We start from the raw sequence: 18,590 nt of genomic DNA on the forward strand, positions 1-18,590 counted from the left end.
TATGTGTCGAGTACATTTGTATTGAAAAATTGATTGAAAATTTAATTATGTTGTTTCTAATCAAAATAATAAATTATGTTAAAAAATAATAAATTATTTTAAAAAATAATCAATTATTTTAAAAAATAATTCATTACTTTAATCAAAAATTAATTTTTAAGATGTTTGACAAATAATCATAACAATCAATTATATTTCATAATATAAATTATGGTGGTTCAAAATGGCTTATAGATTACATAAATAGCATATTAATTAGTCAATTATATGTAAAAATAATCAATTATATCTATCAATTGCTTCAAAACTTATTTAAAAATAAAGTACTTGCAACTTTAGAAACATAATTTCATATTTTTCAAATGATTTAGAAATCTTTCTTAAAATACTTTTTACATATTTAAAAAATGTAGAGACAAGGGAGAAGAGCAAAAGAACGAGAGAGTAGAAAAGAAGATTGTGCTTTGCATTATATCACATTCACATTATTAGAGAAGAGGGTGCAATATATATATATATATATATATATATATATATATATATATATATATATATATATATATTTTTTTTTTTTTTCTAAGTATAATATTTTTTTGGCATTACTTGTATGTATCGCGCATAATTTGTACATGTAAATGACTAAGATGAAAATGTGTTAAATTTTAAAAGGTTGGATATACCAATAAAATAGTTTGGTGAGTTTATTTTACAAAATAGTAATAAATTTAAAAATGTACTATTAAACTTTCTATTTTATTTTTATCTCTTTGTTTTCGACCTATACAATTGATATTGATTTTGGGTATATAGACATTTAGGGTACATTACATAACAAAGTAACTTTAATTCATATAATTCTTTTTATTTTTTCCGATAAATATTTTAAAAAAATTATCTAAATTTATCCAAATCCTTGCTATTGGTGGTTGAATTGTTATGACATTAACCAAGCCCTTATCCACCTTAAAAAATATGAACAAAAAATGTACTTTTTTTTTTTACCTTTTTACGTAAAAAACGAGACACATTTCACTTCGACCAATTGGCTAATGCTATTCATTTTTATTTTATATTATTCTTGTAAGACAAGATTCTCGACAATGAACAATGTGAAACCACAAGGAAAAATTGAAAAAGATTATTACAACCACAATGTATATTCTACAATTTTAATCATAATGACTCGTTATTATGTTTTTATAATATATATCTTAGATAAAATCTTGAAAGTTATACATTAAGTATATATAATTATAAATCTTATTTTATAAATTAGTTTTATAAAGTTAAATTAAATTTAAAATTTATTTTTTAATATAATATCTAAATTTTCATTTAAAGTTTATTTTACCATAATTTATTATTGTTTGGATATATTATTTCATCCCGAATCAATCCAATTATTAATATATAAATTATTTTTTATGAATCTACAAAATATCAAAATTTTTCATAATAATAATTAAATTTGTGAAGACATAGGAAATGGTATTTTAGGAGTGATACTAACTTGATAATAATGAGATTCCTTTATTTTAATATATCTAGAAATCATATTTCTAGAGTTTTGTAACTTTGCTCAAAGAGTTATTCTCTATTCATATGATTGAAGAATAGAGACCGTAAGAATGATCCTAGCGGCAAACTCTTCAATTCATACCGATCATTTTCTCTGTCTAAATAAGTTAAGTTTCAATCCCTTTTCTTTGATCATTTCTTTCTTTTGTTGCATGTGGGTCCCACTCATTTACATGTAATGTTCGACTCTTCTATAAGACTCTCTGTTGATCAGTGATGCTACCTTGATTGTGTTTTTGTTGTCTATAAGTAAAGATAGAGCTACTTTAGCTATGTGAGCAGAATATGACTCTCTAGAGCAATTGGTCTTCTGAAAGATAAGGGAAGCTAATTTATTTTGTTTGGATTTAGTATTCATGTGATATTTGATGTTTGTATGATGATGTGGTGAATGATTTGTGAAATTTAATTAAATTGTGAAATTTGGTATATGTTGGATACTTGAAAAGGGTGGTGTATTGAAATGAAAACTTATGCATTGGTGTGTAATTGGTTTGTTGCTGTGAAAAGTTCTTTATTGATGAATTTGAGAATGTAGGTTGTGATTTTGAGCCGATGTATTTTTACAAAACTTGGGTTTGGAACAAAATTAGAAGAAGGGTGAGTTTGGGTATAAAATGAGGGGGGTTTTACAGGTAAAATATTAGGATCATGGTTTTGGGAAAAGTCTGCAGTTTTGGAAACTGTCTTGGGGTCATTTAGCGCTTAGTTGGTCTCTTATTGTACTAAAAGCTGGTAGATCGTTTGGTGAGGATTCGTCTGGTAAGGAGTCGTCTGTTGAGGAGTCAGTCGTCTAGTAAGGACTTGTTTAGTAAGGAGTTGTCTGGTAAGGAGTCGTCTGGTAAGGAGTCGCCTGGTAAGGAGTTATCTGGTAAGGAGTCGTCTAGTAAGGAGTCGTTTGGTGGTACGAGTTGTTTGACAATGACCATGTGGTTTGAGATATCAAATTCAAAGTTTTGGACATTCTTTAGGTCGTTTTGGAACCTTTCAGAGTTGTTGGTAAGGGTTTTCAAGCTATTTTCCTTGCCTAGTATGTATATCAAGCTATTATGAAGAAAATTGTGTTATTTTGTGATATTTATTTCCATATTATTATAACTGATTTTTTTTATACTTGAAATATTTTGAGTACGTTTTGATCATTATAATTGTTATGGGGTGATTAATTGAGATCGTATATGTATATTTATGCTTTATGAACATGTTTATGTGTATGATTATAGTTAATGAATATGATGATGAGTATGTTTGTGATCACTTGATGAGTGGTTTTTGATCCTTTGATGGAGATTTAATATTTTCATATGTTTATATGATATTATCTCTATGAATGAAAAATTGTGAAAATAAGTCCAAAAGAGGTGAAGCAACAACATAAATAGTTTTTGGTTCTCAAAAATCTTTATTTTTTCTTTAATAAATATCACCTTTGTATCTCTCATCCTAGTAATTTTATATTAAAATAAGATATTACAAAATTTATTTATTAACTTATAATAAAAGTTATAAATAAATCAATTAAATACTTTTTCACCCAATGCTTTAAATATGAAAATTTAAACATATATCTAATTACGACAATAACTAATTATCAATATAATCATTTAATAATGTGTTTTCACGGTTAATCCAAAAACACATCTTATACTTATAAAATATAGGGTTAAATATGTTTTTGATCCCTTAACTTTTAGTGAAAATTGGAATTAGTCCCTCTTTAAAATTTTAGCCTAATTTAGTTCCCCAACTTTAGAAATGTATGAATTTAATCCTTTTAACTAAATTTTGTTAAGTTTATTTGATGTTTCAAAGACTAAATTCATACATTTCTAGGGCTAGAAGACTAAATTGGGCAAAATTTTTGAAGATGAACTAATTCCAATTTTACTTGAAAGTTAAGAACAAAAACATATTTAACCTTAAAATATTCGGGTTAATAAAAAATATTTTTTTTTTAAATTATGAATTAGTTCTTTTATCAAATATTGGTTTAATTTCCATTTTATATATTCTTGTGCCACACGAATAAGACTAGAGAATACGATACAAAAGCTACTTAAATAAATTGTGGTTTTAAATAAATTTAGAATATTTATGGTAAAAGTATGAAATAGAAATGTGTAGAAACATAATGTGTGAGAATATAATAGGATAAAATAAAATAATATTTGGAAAGTGAAGTGGGGTATCTTGACATGTTGCTTTATGATAAGAAAAAAAAGGTAACATAAAAAGAGTATCTTTAATGTGATTTTATTAAGTGGTCCAAAACTCTTTTTCACAATTTCTCCAACTTGGGACCATCTTCTTAAAATATTATTATTTTCTTTACTTCATGTATTCAATGCCCATGCAAAATTTATATTATTTTATCATAGATACCGAATATTCTTCTGTACACGTCCATAAAAATCATATTTTAATTCAAACATAAGTGTTTATGTCTATTAATAATGTTTGTTGAGTTTATTCAATCCTTTTCATTTTATAAAATAAAAAGTATATTTTTTAATTATATTGTCAATCATATTCCGTTTATTAAAGATTGTGCCACAGTGATATTTTTAGAATAATCTAACAATAGATACGAATATCTTTTATTGAAAGTTTAAGTGTTATAATCAAGCTTTCATATTGGATTAGAAATAAGAAAATAAAGTATTAGTATTAAAGTTTTAAATAGAGAGTGATATTAATTTTTTATATAGTTAAATTCAGATATTATTGATGTTTGTATAACTTACACACTATCTCCTTCTCCATAGACCTAACACTTTTAACTAGAGTAAACTATGTTTTTTTATTATTTTTTGTCTTATTTTATTGATTGTTATATTAATTTAGCAATTTTGTCCATATTATTAAGATTATATTTCTTTCCAAATTCTTCTTCAGATTCCAAACGAAAAAATTCAAACTTGATTGAAAAGGATCTTTCTGATTATTGAAGAATGGGGCAAAAGGATTGATCGCGAAAGATTTCTTGTTCTTATTAGAATTAGAAGATCGTGATTGGATCCACATATGTTTGGTAAAAAGAAAGAAAAAATATTCTTCTTTGAGAATAATAAAAAGGAAAGTGTTCNGGAAAGTGTTCAATTGGAACATGAAAACGTGACTGAATTGGTCCTAGTTACTCTTCGGAACGGAATAGAAGAAGGGGAGAGATTCTCGAACCGAACTAGGAAACGGATCCAATGACTTCAAAAAAAATTGAACGAGGAGCCATATGAAGTGAAAATCTCATGTACGGTTCTGTAGAGTGGCAGTAAGGGTAAGAGCATACGAGACATGCTTTAATAGGGTTATATAAGTTACTTGATTTTTTAAGAAAAATAAATAAATACTAATTATTTTTTCTTCTTGTGGATGTAATCCCAATTGTTTAAAATAGGATCCCTTTGTATACTATGTCAATGTTATCAAAAGTATAAATAACAAGCTTTTTCGTATGAACGATATTAAGATTTTAACAGAAATTGTTTTTACAATCTAGGTTTTTTTTTTAATGTATTAAATTTGATTTTGTATCTTATGGATCGGTGACATAAATTTTAAAAGCATGATATTTTAACCATTTTTATAATTAAACTTGCCAATTTAGTGAAATCTTTTATCATAAAAAGTTGAAAGAATAATTAAAATCACACATGTTTAAAATTGGAGCACTAATTCATCGATTTTAAAGCATAAGATAAAACAATTTTTTTTCTTTTTTTGCAATGTTCATATTTTTATTTATTTTTATGTAAATTTGATTTTAATTTTTAAAATTATAAATATCAATAGATAGTAAAAAATCATGTAAAATTAATATATACAAAGAGGTCAAAGACACATCGACCTACATAAAACTGAAGACTCCTTAATCTATACAAAAGAATCGAAGATGTCAATCCTATAATATGAATTTAGACATCACAGAATTGTTAAGGATAATTATATAAATTAAGAAATTCTAAAACAAGGTAATTCTAAAAACCTCAATCTACACTAAAAAGTCAAAGATACATATGTCAATCCTATAATACATATTCACATCACGAAAATATTAAGGATGATTATACAAATTAAAAAACTTTAAAACAAAGTAATCTCAAGAATTATAAAAACATAATACATTCGAACGTACATATATAGTCAATATTTAAGATATATATAAGTAGAATTATTTATTTCAACTTTATTATTTTACTCTAAGAGACTTGAAGGTTGGAGTATTTTTATAAACTCTCATGTTGAGATCATAAAACCTTTATCGGAAAACACATTGACATAAATAAAACACACATTCACATCAATAATAGAAGATGCATCAATTTAAAAATTGAGAAGGAAAGTGAACACAAACTTCCTTATACATCTTAACCTAATAAAAAACTTGTATATTTCTAAGTATATATCGGCCTAACAAAAACATTTAACACACGAAATATAGGTTTAAGCTATCGTTTTTCAAATAATATTAAGTTTAACTATATAATCAGAAGTTATATGTATATGCTTTTATTGTGAAGGTATGAGTTATATTTTAGCGGCATAAATGAAGCTTTTGATTTTGTTATGAGATTTAAATTATGTTAAATTTATCAAATAAAAAAAATTTATTGAATAGAATTGAAATATGCAGTATATGTATTATTAACATGATGTTTGATAAACAAAATAGAAAAGTAAACAAAAAATATTATAATAGGTTGTCTAATGGAAAAGTTTCTATAGAGGGAAGAGGGTGATCTAACTGACAAAAGGTGGGGAATTAATTGAACAGCTCCATCTTTATTTACTATTTCTGTGGACTCTTAGAAAAAGCAAATATATATATATATATATATATATATATATATATATATATATATATATATAGCCTTTTAGTAAATTGGTAATGATGGTGTCAAATATCAGTATTTCTGGTACATCCTGCATTATTCAGAAGATACCAAATTATATAAAAAGTTTAAAGGTAAGATTCTGATGATTTTTTTTATACTGTTTCTATGATGAGTTTTTAAAATTATTAATATTATATATTGAAAATTTTAATATATTTTAAAATATTAAAATTAATATATATAAATGTATTTTAAAGGCACATTAGGTAAATAGCATCATAAACTGATCATAGAATCAAATTCCAAAATTTAAAGCTTCTCTGGCTGATTTCTTCCACCTCCCTCCAACCACAAACTTAATCAATTCTGCAAGTAAATGAGTCCATCTTATAATACATTAACTAATTTTGGTAAAACTTCGACCAAACACATGGTCATTTTTTAATGTGAAAATAGGATCGACTAATACAGAAAGCAAATTAACCATTTATTGACTAATATAAGGATTAAACTAACCATTTATTCTATCATTAGCTTTGTTTTAGGAACCATTAAATTATAATTATTTTTTAACAAGAATCAAATTTTATTAAAGAAAGTGTTAGCACATGATGTGTCAATTTTGGTTAGAAAAAGTCATGCAAAACTGCATAGTTACATTTTTATTATACCCTTGAAATTTGAATACATGGAATCTTTCAAAGTGCAAGGAGGCATGCTTAAGCAAGCATATTTCCTCACAAATTAGTACGGCCCAGCTTTTCAAAAGCACTTGCAATCCAAAAAAAAAACAATCCACCTAATATGTAAATAGCCATCATGCAAAATCTGCACAGAAGGCATTAACTTATAAATGAATGATTGAAAAAACAATCTCCCGGAGCAAATTCCAATTCTTCTGTTCCTCAGAATCGCTCAGAGACTCAGCCATATGATATAATAGTGTACTTACAAATACTTTGTTGATATAATCAAGAACGTCGAACAAATAATGTCATTAACAAGTTTAAAACTGATCTGCTTTGGACATATTTTCAAAAACATCCCCAAAAAGCATAAAATAGAATAAAAATAGCATCTTAAGCAAACTATGACGCGATGGGTATTAAAACAAAACTATAAACAAGGGCATGAGTCGACTAGCCAAACCAAACACACAGTTGATCTCTTTTGAGCACCAAACTCTACAATGGAAACTTTTACTAAACCATACCAGTGACAGTAAAATTGCAAAATCAAAGAGTAAAAATAGTACAATATATTCACATTAAAAAGTTTTCTTTTCTCGTTTTCTAAAACATCATCCAAATGCAAACTGTAAAATTACTCAGATCATCGTTGTATTATAAGTAGCTCTTCAATATCACAAGACCAAATAAAGCACATGGTACATATGCAGCACATTTTCATCATGGAAATCACTTGCGAATGCCACAGCAGTTTTCTTCAGCGGGCCTCGTATTGAACAACTGCATAAAAAACACTAAATCTTAAGTACAGTACGTAAAAATCATGCAGCTAAAATGTGCAAAGTTTATATTAGTTGATATTTTTATGCCAAGTCCAAGTAGTTCTTCAATGGACTTGCCCAAACTTGTGTTTATCCATTAACGAATTATTCACATGATGCTTCATACTCATTAACACTAGAACTGAGCAAAAGGTGAGGAAAAAAAAATGTTCACTTGGAGTTGGAATATGCTACTGAGTACTTTCAATTCTTTGAGTTAGAATAAAATCAGCTTTAAAAAATAGTCCACACAACACTATACTACAATCAAATTCTCATAAAATAATCAATTAAGTTTTGAAATTGTTTGCAGAACAAGTGTTTTAGAAAAATCCAAAAAGTATAAAAAATCCCCTAATAGATGTTTTCTCAAAGTCTTTTCCCCTTTCAAATGCTCTACTCAAGTGCTCAAAGAACAAAGTTATAAAAAGAATAACTCTCAACACCTCTAAACATGCTCTGCAGCATCAAAAAAAAGTTTTCAAAACTACTAAACAAGCAAGGCCTTAGTCTGTACACTATTACAAGGACTGATGCGAAAAACTAAAAACAGTGATACTTTGTTTTAAATCAACACCAATCTCTAACAATTTCACTAACACATTATAAAAAACACATAACTGAAAGAGAGATCATTTCCAAAGGCAAACTATAATTACTGATTACTTCTATTTTTTTAATCAATATACATAAGTGAAGAAAACAAAAAGATAACTTTGCAGCCACGAACGAAACAGAGTGTATGTAGAATAGCGAGTTAATGAAAACAAAGCTTACTGCGACGAGTGCGCTTCTTGTAAAGGATACGGTAACCGCACTCACGGCACTGTATCACGTCGCCGGGCTTCAGCGTATTCTCCATGCCACAATCTGAAGAATACGCACACTTATAATCACAATTCATCCTCAAAACCCTAAACACACATTTATATTTGCAGAAAAGGAAAAAATAGAAACCCAATTACGACAAAGCAAGATAAGATTAGGGAAGAAACCTCCGCAGATGTAGCTGACTGGTTCAGGCTGAGGATCCATTGGTGATTCCGGCAAACTGTGAAAGAAGAACGTTCTAGGTTTAGGTTTCGCTGAACTGATGCACACGCACAGAAGAAAATTGAACAAGCTGAGTCTAAGCATTTAGAGGGAAAGATTGGGCTTCATGTTCTTGGGCCCAAATTTGTTGGGTTTCTAGGAAAAAAATGACTTTTAAAATTTTCAATTATATTATTGATTAACTTAAAAATTAATTATTAATTTTTGGATTGTATAATTAGAAAAATAAAATAAATAAATAATGTGGTTGCATGAAGTAAACTATGGAGGTGAAATGATGAAACTGCCAAAATCGGAAACACTTCTATTTTCTTCTAATATGGATTGAAATTTTTAAAAGTTATACAATCTAAAAATAATGTAGGGAATATTATTAAATAAATGTAATTTTATAGTTTATAACATTAAAAACTAAAAAAAAAACTTTATTACGTAGGTTCTTAACTTTCAAGTTTAAAAGTAAGCGAAGAAATATAAATAAATATATCATAATACTTATTTTTAACTTTTAGAGAAATAAAATAATACGAAATAAAAAATTAATGTTGCGTAAAATTATTATTAAATTATACATAAAAATATATATTGATTAATTTGCAAGAGAGAAAATTGAGCTTTCTCTTCTTCTATATTTCTATATTTCCAAATCAAATCAAGAAATAGTAGTTCATTCTAGAATAGTCAATGATGGCCACCCTTTGGTCAACTAACCATTAAATAGAAAATCAAATTCAAAACCAGTGTATACCAGCTTTCTTTGACTTGGAAAATATTCGAATCCACTTGCATATTCGGCTTAAATTTCAACCTAGTTAATATCCAGAAACAATGCATATTCTGTGAAAATCATGACAAGAATTTGTCCTTATACCAAATTGTATTTTGATTATAATAATTGCTACGAAACTTGTAATACAAAGCTTCCCTTGAACAGCTGATAACAAGAATTGTAGCTAATAATACAATCTGTCAGCATATTTTGAAGAATTCTGTTTCGAAAATCAAATTTCTGAAATCACGATTATGAAGTCTTTTGCTACCTCTCCGGGGAGATCCATTACTTTTCCACATCTTGATGACAATTTACCACAAAATCAGATTTCTGTTGCTAGCTGTTCTTTCAACGACAAAGGTAAGAACCAGCACTTTCTTCCTTGGTTTTATACTTTGTTCTCATCACACCAATACACAAGACTAAACCAGTAACAGACTATAAAGGGAGTTTTTTTGTATCTTCTGCAGAGAATGACATTAAGGACACAGGAAAAAACAGCAGTTTTACATTTAGGATTCATGACCATGGTAATTCAAAGTTGAGAATCTAACACATCAGAAAAAAGTGATCAATTATATTCAGCATTAAATTAACTCACTGTGTGTTGTATGCATGCATGACTGCAGTGAAAATGGGTCCTAATCTGTCTGAGATTCTGAAGGGGAAGTTGAGTTTGGGGGCAAGGATTATACAAGAAGGAGGAAGAGGGAACATCTTCAAGAATGTTTTTGGGATGCAAGAAAAAGAACAATTGTTAAAGGCCTCTCAGTGTTATGTATATACCACAGCTGGTCCTATTGCAGGAGTTCTCTTTATCTCAACTGAAAAGGTTGCATTTTGCAGTGAAAGGCCAATAACCTTCAGTTCTGTGACAGGAGAGTTAGCCAAGGCACCATACAAGGTAGTCTTTTATACGAAAGAACCTAACTTTAAACTCAAATTAGTTACTTCTATGCAAAGTTTAAAAAAGGACAGTAATGCAATTTATGTCACAGCATTAAGGCTTTTTAGGATATCTGTAGTTGCAATTGTGTCTGCATGACTTTATTTATCCAAAATTTCGTATGACATCAAGGAGTAACGAATTTGCAACTGCAACTGCAATTGCAATTTGAATCTCGTGTATATGTTTTTCACCTATTGCATTCTTCTGAATTCTGATGTCATCGTGCTTTTTACTATATATGCAGGTTTTGATTCCAATAGGTAGAATAAAAGAGGTCAATGGAAGCCAGAATGTGAATAATGTAGAACAGAAGTACATAGAGATAGTGACAGAGGATGATTCTGAATTTTGGTTTGTGGGGTTCTTGCGGTACGAGAAAGCTCTTAAGAATCTTAACAAAGCCATTTCCATGTCCAATCATAACCTAAAGGAGTGAATGTTAGCCTTCTATATTTTGTGAAGAACATAGTTTTATTTTTGTGTTGGGTAGTTAAGCTTTATAATGTGAAATACTTAGTTTTATTTTTCTGTTGGGGATGATTAACAGCTGCTGATGACCAATTTGTATAGGTTTAAGGTATAAAAAAGGGTTGAAGGAAGTATTAATCTTTATATAGGTTTAAGGTAGGTCTCAAAGCATAAAGGTCTAACTTTATGACAATTTTGTACCATATGTGTGTTTGTTTCTCAAGTTAACGAAATTATTCTAAACTTGGCACAAAAGATAAATAAGATGATAAAGGGGTTATGTTATGCATTATTGATCACCAAAATGTGAATCAAAGGAGTGCTTACACTTCAACCATAGCAGCATATGCCATTTATTATATTCATGTAAATGTCCATCCCGGAAGAACCATCTAGTCTGATTTGACTGGTTTTATTCATTCTGGTCGGAACATTAAGCCCTCTTGAAGTTAACCTTGAAGGATGGAACCTTATCACTGAGAGACAAATGCTTGTTTCCATCATCACCAACATATAAGCCAAGTTCCCTACACAAAGTCTGGCATTTACACACTGAGGGACAGAAAGAAATGACATAGTCTTTGTCAGCCTTCTCAATCTTGAACCAATTGACAACAGTGTCAATCCCTGGATTGCCTTCAACACCACCGGTGCTCAAAAACCACACCCCAGTTAACACCTTGAGGAGCTTCCACACAGGGGGCTTGTCACAGGAGGTGGTTGGCCCATAGGACTTGATGTTGAGATCAGTTGAAGTTAGAACAACACCATTTTTGGCATTGTATGGTGTGAAAGTAACTGGGGTGCCATTCAAGAGTTCAAGCTTCTCTTGCACCACAAAGAGTGGGCATGTGGTGTTGCCACTGGTTGAAACAGTTAGGCCACCGCCTTTGCCCCTCAAGACTGGGAGAATGTAGTACTTGACACCTGTTCTCAGTTTCTGGCCGGAGGTGTCAACCACCGGTTCAGGTGCTGCCACAGCAACACCAACCAAGAGAATGGAAAATGCTAAGAGTGAGACCTTCATGTTTCTGAATGATGTAAGAATAGATTTGGTGTTTCTGTGTGTACTTGATGGATTGGGAAAGATTAGCCACTATTTATAGGGGGCTTAAAGGGGACATCATGAGTTTTGTGTCTTTGGATCTATGATTTAGGATAAATGATATTTTAACATACACAAATTTTTCATATTTATTTCATGTTTTTTTAATCGTTTTATTTTTATAATGTGTATGAAATAATTGTAATGTGTAATGTCTCGTTACTTATTATTCAATTTGCATAAAAATAATAATGATTACTTAGAGTAGTGGGGTGTAGGCCATGGTACAGAGTTATTATTACATTCTTAAAAGTGTAACACCTAAACTTTTACACATACTTTATGTTTTTTTTTTCAATCTTTCTATTTTTTTAATAATTAAAATATTCTTAAAAGTAAATTGTCAAATATTTTAGTCTAATTAAAAAATAAAATAAGAAATATAAAATGTGTAAAAATAATAGTACTCATAATATTAATGAAATTGCCTCTGATCGAAGTGAGGAGACGGTTCAATTAAGGCATCAACGTGTAATTGTGTGTCTTTCTCGACAACCTTATGTTTTGGAACGTGCGAATTTTTTTGCGCATGTTTATCGTGAAGAACTGTAACGAGAGTCCAAAACCAAACTAGTTTTGAAAGTGATCTATTTGAGAAGATGAGTCGGTGATTAATTAAAACTTGATAATTTAATATGTTATTCATTATATTTATTATATTACTATTTATTATACTCTTTAAATACTATTATAATATAAACGTAAACTCACGTTTAAAAGTGATCTGATAAATTATTTTTATAAGATAATTTATTATTATTTTTTTATTTTTGCTTTTGAAATTCAATCCAATCTGACTTGTTATTTGTATCAAGCATTGGTAATTGATGTATTTTCTGGTTTTTTTGTGATGGAAAAGAACAGAAACACATGGAAAAAGCTTTTGCAGCTATTGATGGAATTTAGAAAGAAGCCACCCACTGAGTGCGTTTACATTTATGGCCGACATATAATTTTCGTTGACTTCCTCTTCTTTTCGATTTTTTCATAAGTTTAATAGCTTTTTCTCATGATTTTTTAAATTTTCTTTCACTATTTTCAACTTACTTAATCTGATCTTTTATTTTTTAAATAAATTCATAATTTATTTTATTAACATGAATTACTAAATGACGTCTTATAAATAATAAATACAATAACAAATGATCCCTCAAGTATTTCTATACATACATATATACATACATATATACATATATATATATATATATATATATGAACTAATAACAAACAGTGAGTTATATATATAACTATAACAATGTTATTACCAAAAATATTATGTTAATTTATTTATTTTAAATAAAACAAAATAACAACATTTAAAATAATGTCACAAAATTAAAGAAATTCATAAAAGAATAACTATTACACTTTGTTTAAGAGAATTGAAATATTCAAAACTCTTTCTTATTCAAATATTTATTTTTTAAAACATTTTAGTTTATGAAACATGGAAAATAATTCGAGATTTGAAGTATCTGTCTTAACTAAATTAAGAAGGACAATACTTTGATGCTATTTTATTTTGTCCCATTTGATCTATCTTTTATTACATTATATTTTAGAATATAAAAGTTTATATTTTGTTAAAATTATTTTATCTCTATAAAGAGTTGTTAAATGGTAGTTATTAATATCAAATAACCTTTTTTTTTGAAATAAAGTTCACATTTTCATGTACACGAGATTGTCTTTCCTTCATATTTTACAAGAGTGTGTGAAGTATTTTGATGTAGAAATTTTTTAAGAATATAAAAACAAGAAATGTAATACTATTTTGGTTTGTTTACGGCACTTTCTATATGCACTACATATTAAATTGAAAGAAATTATTGATGTAACCTCCACTAAAACATTTTCTATTATTTTGATTGTAAAATAATGGGACGGACTACCCCAAAAATATAAATCAATATTTAAGCAGAAGGACCATTATAGATAACATAAAATATGTTTCTTTTGAGTAACTTTGGAATTTAGAATTAGAATAAAGACCTTAATGTGTGGATATATATAATGATTTTCTTTTTATTTTAAAAAAATGAAGAATATTATAAGTCTTTTGTATTTTGATTTTATTTAAATGATTACGATAAGCAAGGCTTTTATACATAGATAAATGAGATCTAACGATAACGTATTATTTTAATTTTTCATAAATTGAAAAAGAGAGATAAAATGACTTTAAGAATAACATTTCATCTTTTTAACTTTTTCATTTTGGTAATTACAATCTTGAACTCATTTTAGAAGAAATTGTTGGAGACAAAAATGGATAAACTTGTAATGGTTTAAGCAGATGATGACGACCTGAGTTCATCAATATCAGATTTATCAAAAATAGTTTCGTTGCTGACAACTTAAACAAAATTATCTTTCTTTTTTATTTTACCTATATATATATTTATTTATTTATTTATTTGTTTATGATAAATGATAATGTGCTAATCTAGTGAATGCAATGCATTTTAATATACCTAAAACAATTCTAACTTTTTAATCTTTAAAAATGGAAATGTTCTTACACGAGTTCAGATGATTTTCTTTGATCTTTACTTTCAAGTGTAGTCAAGATTGTTAACTCTCTTGTTAGATGATGAACTTTTACTTTAATGGTCGAATGAGAAGGGATATACATGACAAAAGTCAACTGAGAGTTTTCATGGACTTTTTACTTGGATGTACTTAAGCTATTAATTGATATTTAATTTATAAATTGTACAATTTTATACAGTATTTTCAATTGCATACATGATAGTGATGACACAATAAAATCATTAAAATCATCTAATAAAATTGTAAAAGTACTTGATTTTTTTTTTTTGTCTTTGTAGCACCACCTATTCACTTTTTGGGTCAATAAATTCAGTTTAAATAAAATTTAAACCTAATTAAAAAACTAATACAATTAAAAATTTCTTATTATATATAATCAAGACGACTTTATTAAAAATCAATGTAATCAAAATTATTTTTCCAATTGCATCATCCATCCTTTCTTTCTTTTGGTAAATGGGTTTGAAATAAAGTTCAAACTCAATTCAAAATTAAGAGGGTTTTGTGATGTATTCTCAATTCAAAATTTCGAGACTTTTCTGGTATATTATTCATCTTCTCCTCATTAAAATAAAATGTAGATTCATAAATCATACCATCTTTTATGAATTTGAGTTATCAAAAAATTTACAATTTAACATATTAATAAGTCAATTAAAAAAAAATATATTTATATGTCATAAAAACCAGAGTTCTAATAAAAAATTAAAAGAATACTTTATTAATATGACTCAAGAACATTTATATCAGGTTTTGATATTTCTATATATAGATATAGAAGTTTAAAAAAATATAGAAACCCTAAACTAAAGTCCAAAATACATAAAAAAAAAATGAAAGTTACAAACTTAAACTTTCGCCTAACAAGATCCATTTGTCCAACAAACATAGAGGGGCTCGGTTAGAGAATTTAACATTATATAAAATTAAAATAAAGTTATTCTTTATGTTTATGATCTTCATGTTCTTTAAATTATAAATTTTATTTCAATTTAAAGAAGAACAACATTGTTCTATTTTAACAAAAATTTTGGAATGGCAAAAAGGCCCAATTCCAATGGGTCAGTCCGACCAAAAAAGTGGGTTGAGATAGCGTTGTAGACTAGCCATATAGCCTTGTAGACTAGCCCACAGGTCAAGTTGGGCCAGCCCAGTAACCCACTTCATTACAAAACAATTGGAATCCCTAAGACACTTCATATTAACACAATCTGACTTCCTAATAGAGCTCAACTAAAGTGCCATATAACTTGGCGGCCAGGATTTGAAACAATTCGAACGACAGACCTTTTCAACCTATTTCAACCTTTTTCAACTCGTTATTAGCCTGATAGCCTGACATTATTTTGTTTTAAGTCCATTTTCATGTAAAAAATAAAAAATTTCAACTAGTTTCCATGTGATATTAAATTTCCAATAACAAAAAAAAAAAAAACATAGGTCAACCTGTCAACCCGATAGCTTAGCAACTTAACGGGTTGAGTTTAAAGTTCAATCCATTTTTAATTGGCCAGTTAACATGACTTGATCCATTTTTTGTGAGTCAATATTGAGTTAGCTTTAAACATGTTAGATTAACTAGTTTTATCATCCTTAAAATTTTTTGGATTAAATTGATTTAAAAAAACAAATATAAAAATTAAATTGAAACTCTCTCAAATACATTTTTCACGAGAGTGAATATTTAAAAAAAATAAAAAACTATAAATTGACCCTTGATACTATCCTTAAACAATTTCTACTATATTAACATAAATGACCTAATTACATAATTTTTTTAAAAATTAAAATCAAACTAAAACTTAAAAAACCCTTGAAAGAACAACTTACATTTAAATAAAAAACCAAATAACTAATTAAACCTATCTATATCTATTAGAGATTATCTAAATAAGAATGTTACAATTATATATATATATATATATATATATATATATATATATATATATATATATGTATGTATATATATATGAATTTGAAAGTCAAAGTTCCGCATTACCTGTCTCAACCCTAAGTGTGATTAAACCACTTGATTTAATGTCTATTAATTATAAGTTGACATTTAACGTTTTGAGATCTTCTACACTCAATGTGCAAAACTATTCTATATTTAAATTGATATTATAACCAATAACACTTTTCATAATCAGAGGGAAAAAAGTAATCGTTTTGATCCATAGTTTTTTTTTTTTTTTTTACGAAATTTGATTTATAAGATTAATTGACTAATATAATAGTACGCTGTCAAAGTATACTTCCCTTTGCGGATGCCAACTATCACTGGCTCCACTTTCCAGTATCTACAGTAAAGATAGAGGATTTTCAATTCAATTCTTTTTGTCTCAATTAATTTGTTATTAATAATCTATTTGAAACAATTATTTAATAATACTATTGATATAAATATTAATTAAAAGCTTGCCTTATACATATGGATAATAACTCTAGCCACGTCACAAATCTGTTTGATACCGTTTGCTCCATATATATTGACTGCTAATATAATGGCTGATAAGAAGTTTAGCATCTTAAGAACTTCATTAAATATGAGTCATTATATATATATATATATATATGAAAAAAAAAATTAAAACTATGGACGTATGTGAATCTATCCATTGAAATCTGAGTTTTTAAATGGAAACACAATCACAATAATTAATATTAAGCCAACAGTTTTCATGGTCAGAAAAATTATAAATTGATGCTTCTCACTTTCCATTTCTTCCATTCATTTCCGAAACACAAACTACATTAATCATTGAAAACGATGAAGATCAAGCACGTAGCATTTCTCCTCGTCTTTGCCTTGACCTCGCAACCGCTACTAGGAGCTGGTGAATCTTTTCATGAGCATGTGATTGATACATCAGGGAAGAAACTGAGAGCTGATGCAAATTACCATATCATCCCTGCTGTGCCCTTCACCATATGTGGCTTTGTTAGCTGTTTCACTGGTGGAGGCCTTGCACTTGGCGGCATCGATGATGAATCATGCCCTCTTGATGTTGTAGTTGAGAAAGCCGATGAAGGCCTACCACTGAGGTTCTTACCTTTCAACACTAAAAAGGGTGTCATTCGTGTCTCCACTGATTTGAACATATTTTTCTCAGATGCTGATGAAAGATGTCCACACCATTCCACTGTATGGAGGCTTGGTCACTTTGATGCCTCTACTGGTCAGACATATGTGACAACTGGTGGTGTTGTCGGAAGCCCAAATCAGCACACAATTCAGAATTGGTTCCAGATTCACAAGTACGAGGATGCTTATAAGCTGGTTTATTGTCCCCCTGTGTGCCCCTCTTGCCACCATTCGTGCGAGGATGTTGGAGTGTTTGTGGATGGGCATAGGAGAATGCATCTGGCACTCAGTGATGATCCCTTCAAAGTTAAGTTCAAAGAAGCCTGATCAAACCTCTTTCCATTTAAAACTCACAGTGAATACTTGTGTTGATCATAATGATCCATGAATTAGATTCCTTTCTGAAAAATAAATGAAGAACACACAATAAAAGATATGTATCTCCATCTCCAAGCAAATGCACAGAAAAACTACACATTTTGTTCTTTCACTTATTTTTTCTCCTTTAATTTCTCTCTTTCTTTTAGTTTGATTCCTAATTTCTCTCAATCTACATTAGGTTAATTGACCATTTTTGATCTTAAAAGTTCACTTTTTAGGTACTTAAGAGTCAAATTTCGAGTTTGACCTTATTCTTTGCTTTTGACCACATTCCTACCTTTATTAGACTAAGTTAGACTTGTTA

General features: G+C 28.2%; 4 protein-coding genes across 4 annotated transcripts; 2 read left to right on the forward strand and 2 right to left on the reverse strand.

Annotated features, from left to right (window-relative positions):
- Nucleotides 1–7,489: 7,489 nt before the first annotated feature.
- LOC106767094 (DNA-directed RNA polymerases II, IV and V subunit 12) lies at nt 7,490–9,073 on the reverse strand. Its single transcript, XM_014651922.2, has 3 exons — nt 8,916–9,073; nt 8,698–8,790; nt 7,490–7,879 (listed from the first exon to the last, which is right to left on the reverse strand). The coding sequence occupies exons 1-3, from the start codon at nt 9,055–9,057 to the stop codon at nt 7,857–7,859; spliced, it is 258 nt and encodes an 85-aa protein (XP_014507408.2). The 5' UTR covers nt 9,058–9,073; the 3' UTR covers nt 7,490–7,856.
- Nucleotides 9,074–9,848: 775 nt separating this feature from the next.
- LOC106768967 (putative GEM-like protein 8) lies at nt 9,849–11,295 on the forward strand. Its single transcript, XM_014654389.2, has 4 exons — nt 9,849–10,105; nt 10,216–10,275; nt 10,375–10,649; nt 10,939–11,295. Exons 1-4 carry the CDS (start codon nt 9,997–9,999, stop codon nt 11,128–11,130), a joined length of 636 nt encoding a protein of 211 aa, XP_014509875.1. The 5' UTR covers nt 9,849–9,996; the 3' UTR covers nt 11,131–11,295.
- A 126-nt stretch (nt 11,296–11,421) lies between these two features.
- LOC106766988 (kunitz trypsin inhibitor 2-like) lies at nt 11,422–12,261 on the reverse strand. The gene has a single exon (XM_014651797.2). It carries the CDS (start codon nt 12,187–12,189, stop codon nt 11,596–11,598), a length of 594 nt encoding a protein of 197 aa, XP_014507283.1. The 5' UTR covers nt 12,190–12,261; the 3' UTR covers nt 11,422–11,595.
- Nucleotides 12,262–17,571: 5,310 nt separating this feature from the next.
- LOC106769178 (kunitz trypsin inhibitor 2-like) lies at nt 17,572–18,364 on the forward strand. Its single transcript, XM_014654690.2, has one exon. The coding sequence runs from the start codon at nt 17,591–17,593 to the stop codon at nt 18,230–18,232; it is 642 nt and encodes a 213-aa protein (XP_014510176.1). The 5' UTR covers nt 17,572–17,590; the 3' UTR covers nt 18,233–18,364.
- The last annotated feature ends 226 nt before the right edge of the window (nt 18,365–18,590 follow it).

Source organism: Vigna radiata, chromosome 1 (genome assembly GCF_000741045.1).
Source record: "Vigna radiata var. radiata cultivar VC1973A chromosome 1, Vradiata_ver6, whole genome shotgun sequence".
In the NCBI taxonomy this organism is placed as follows: Eukaryota; Viridiplantae; Streptophyta; class Magnoliopsida; order Fabales; family Fabaceae; genus Vigna; species Vigna radiata.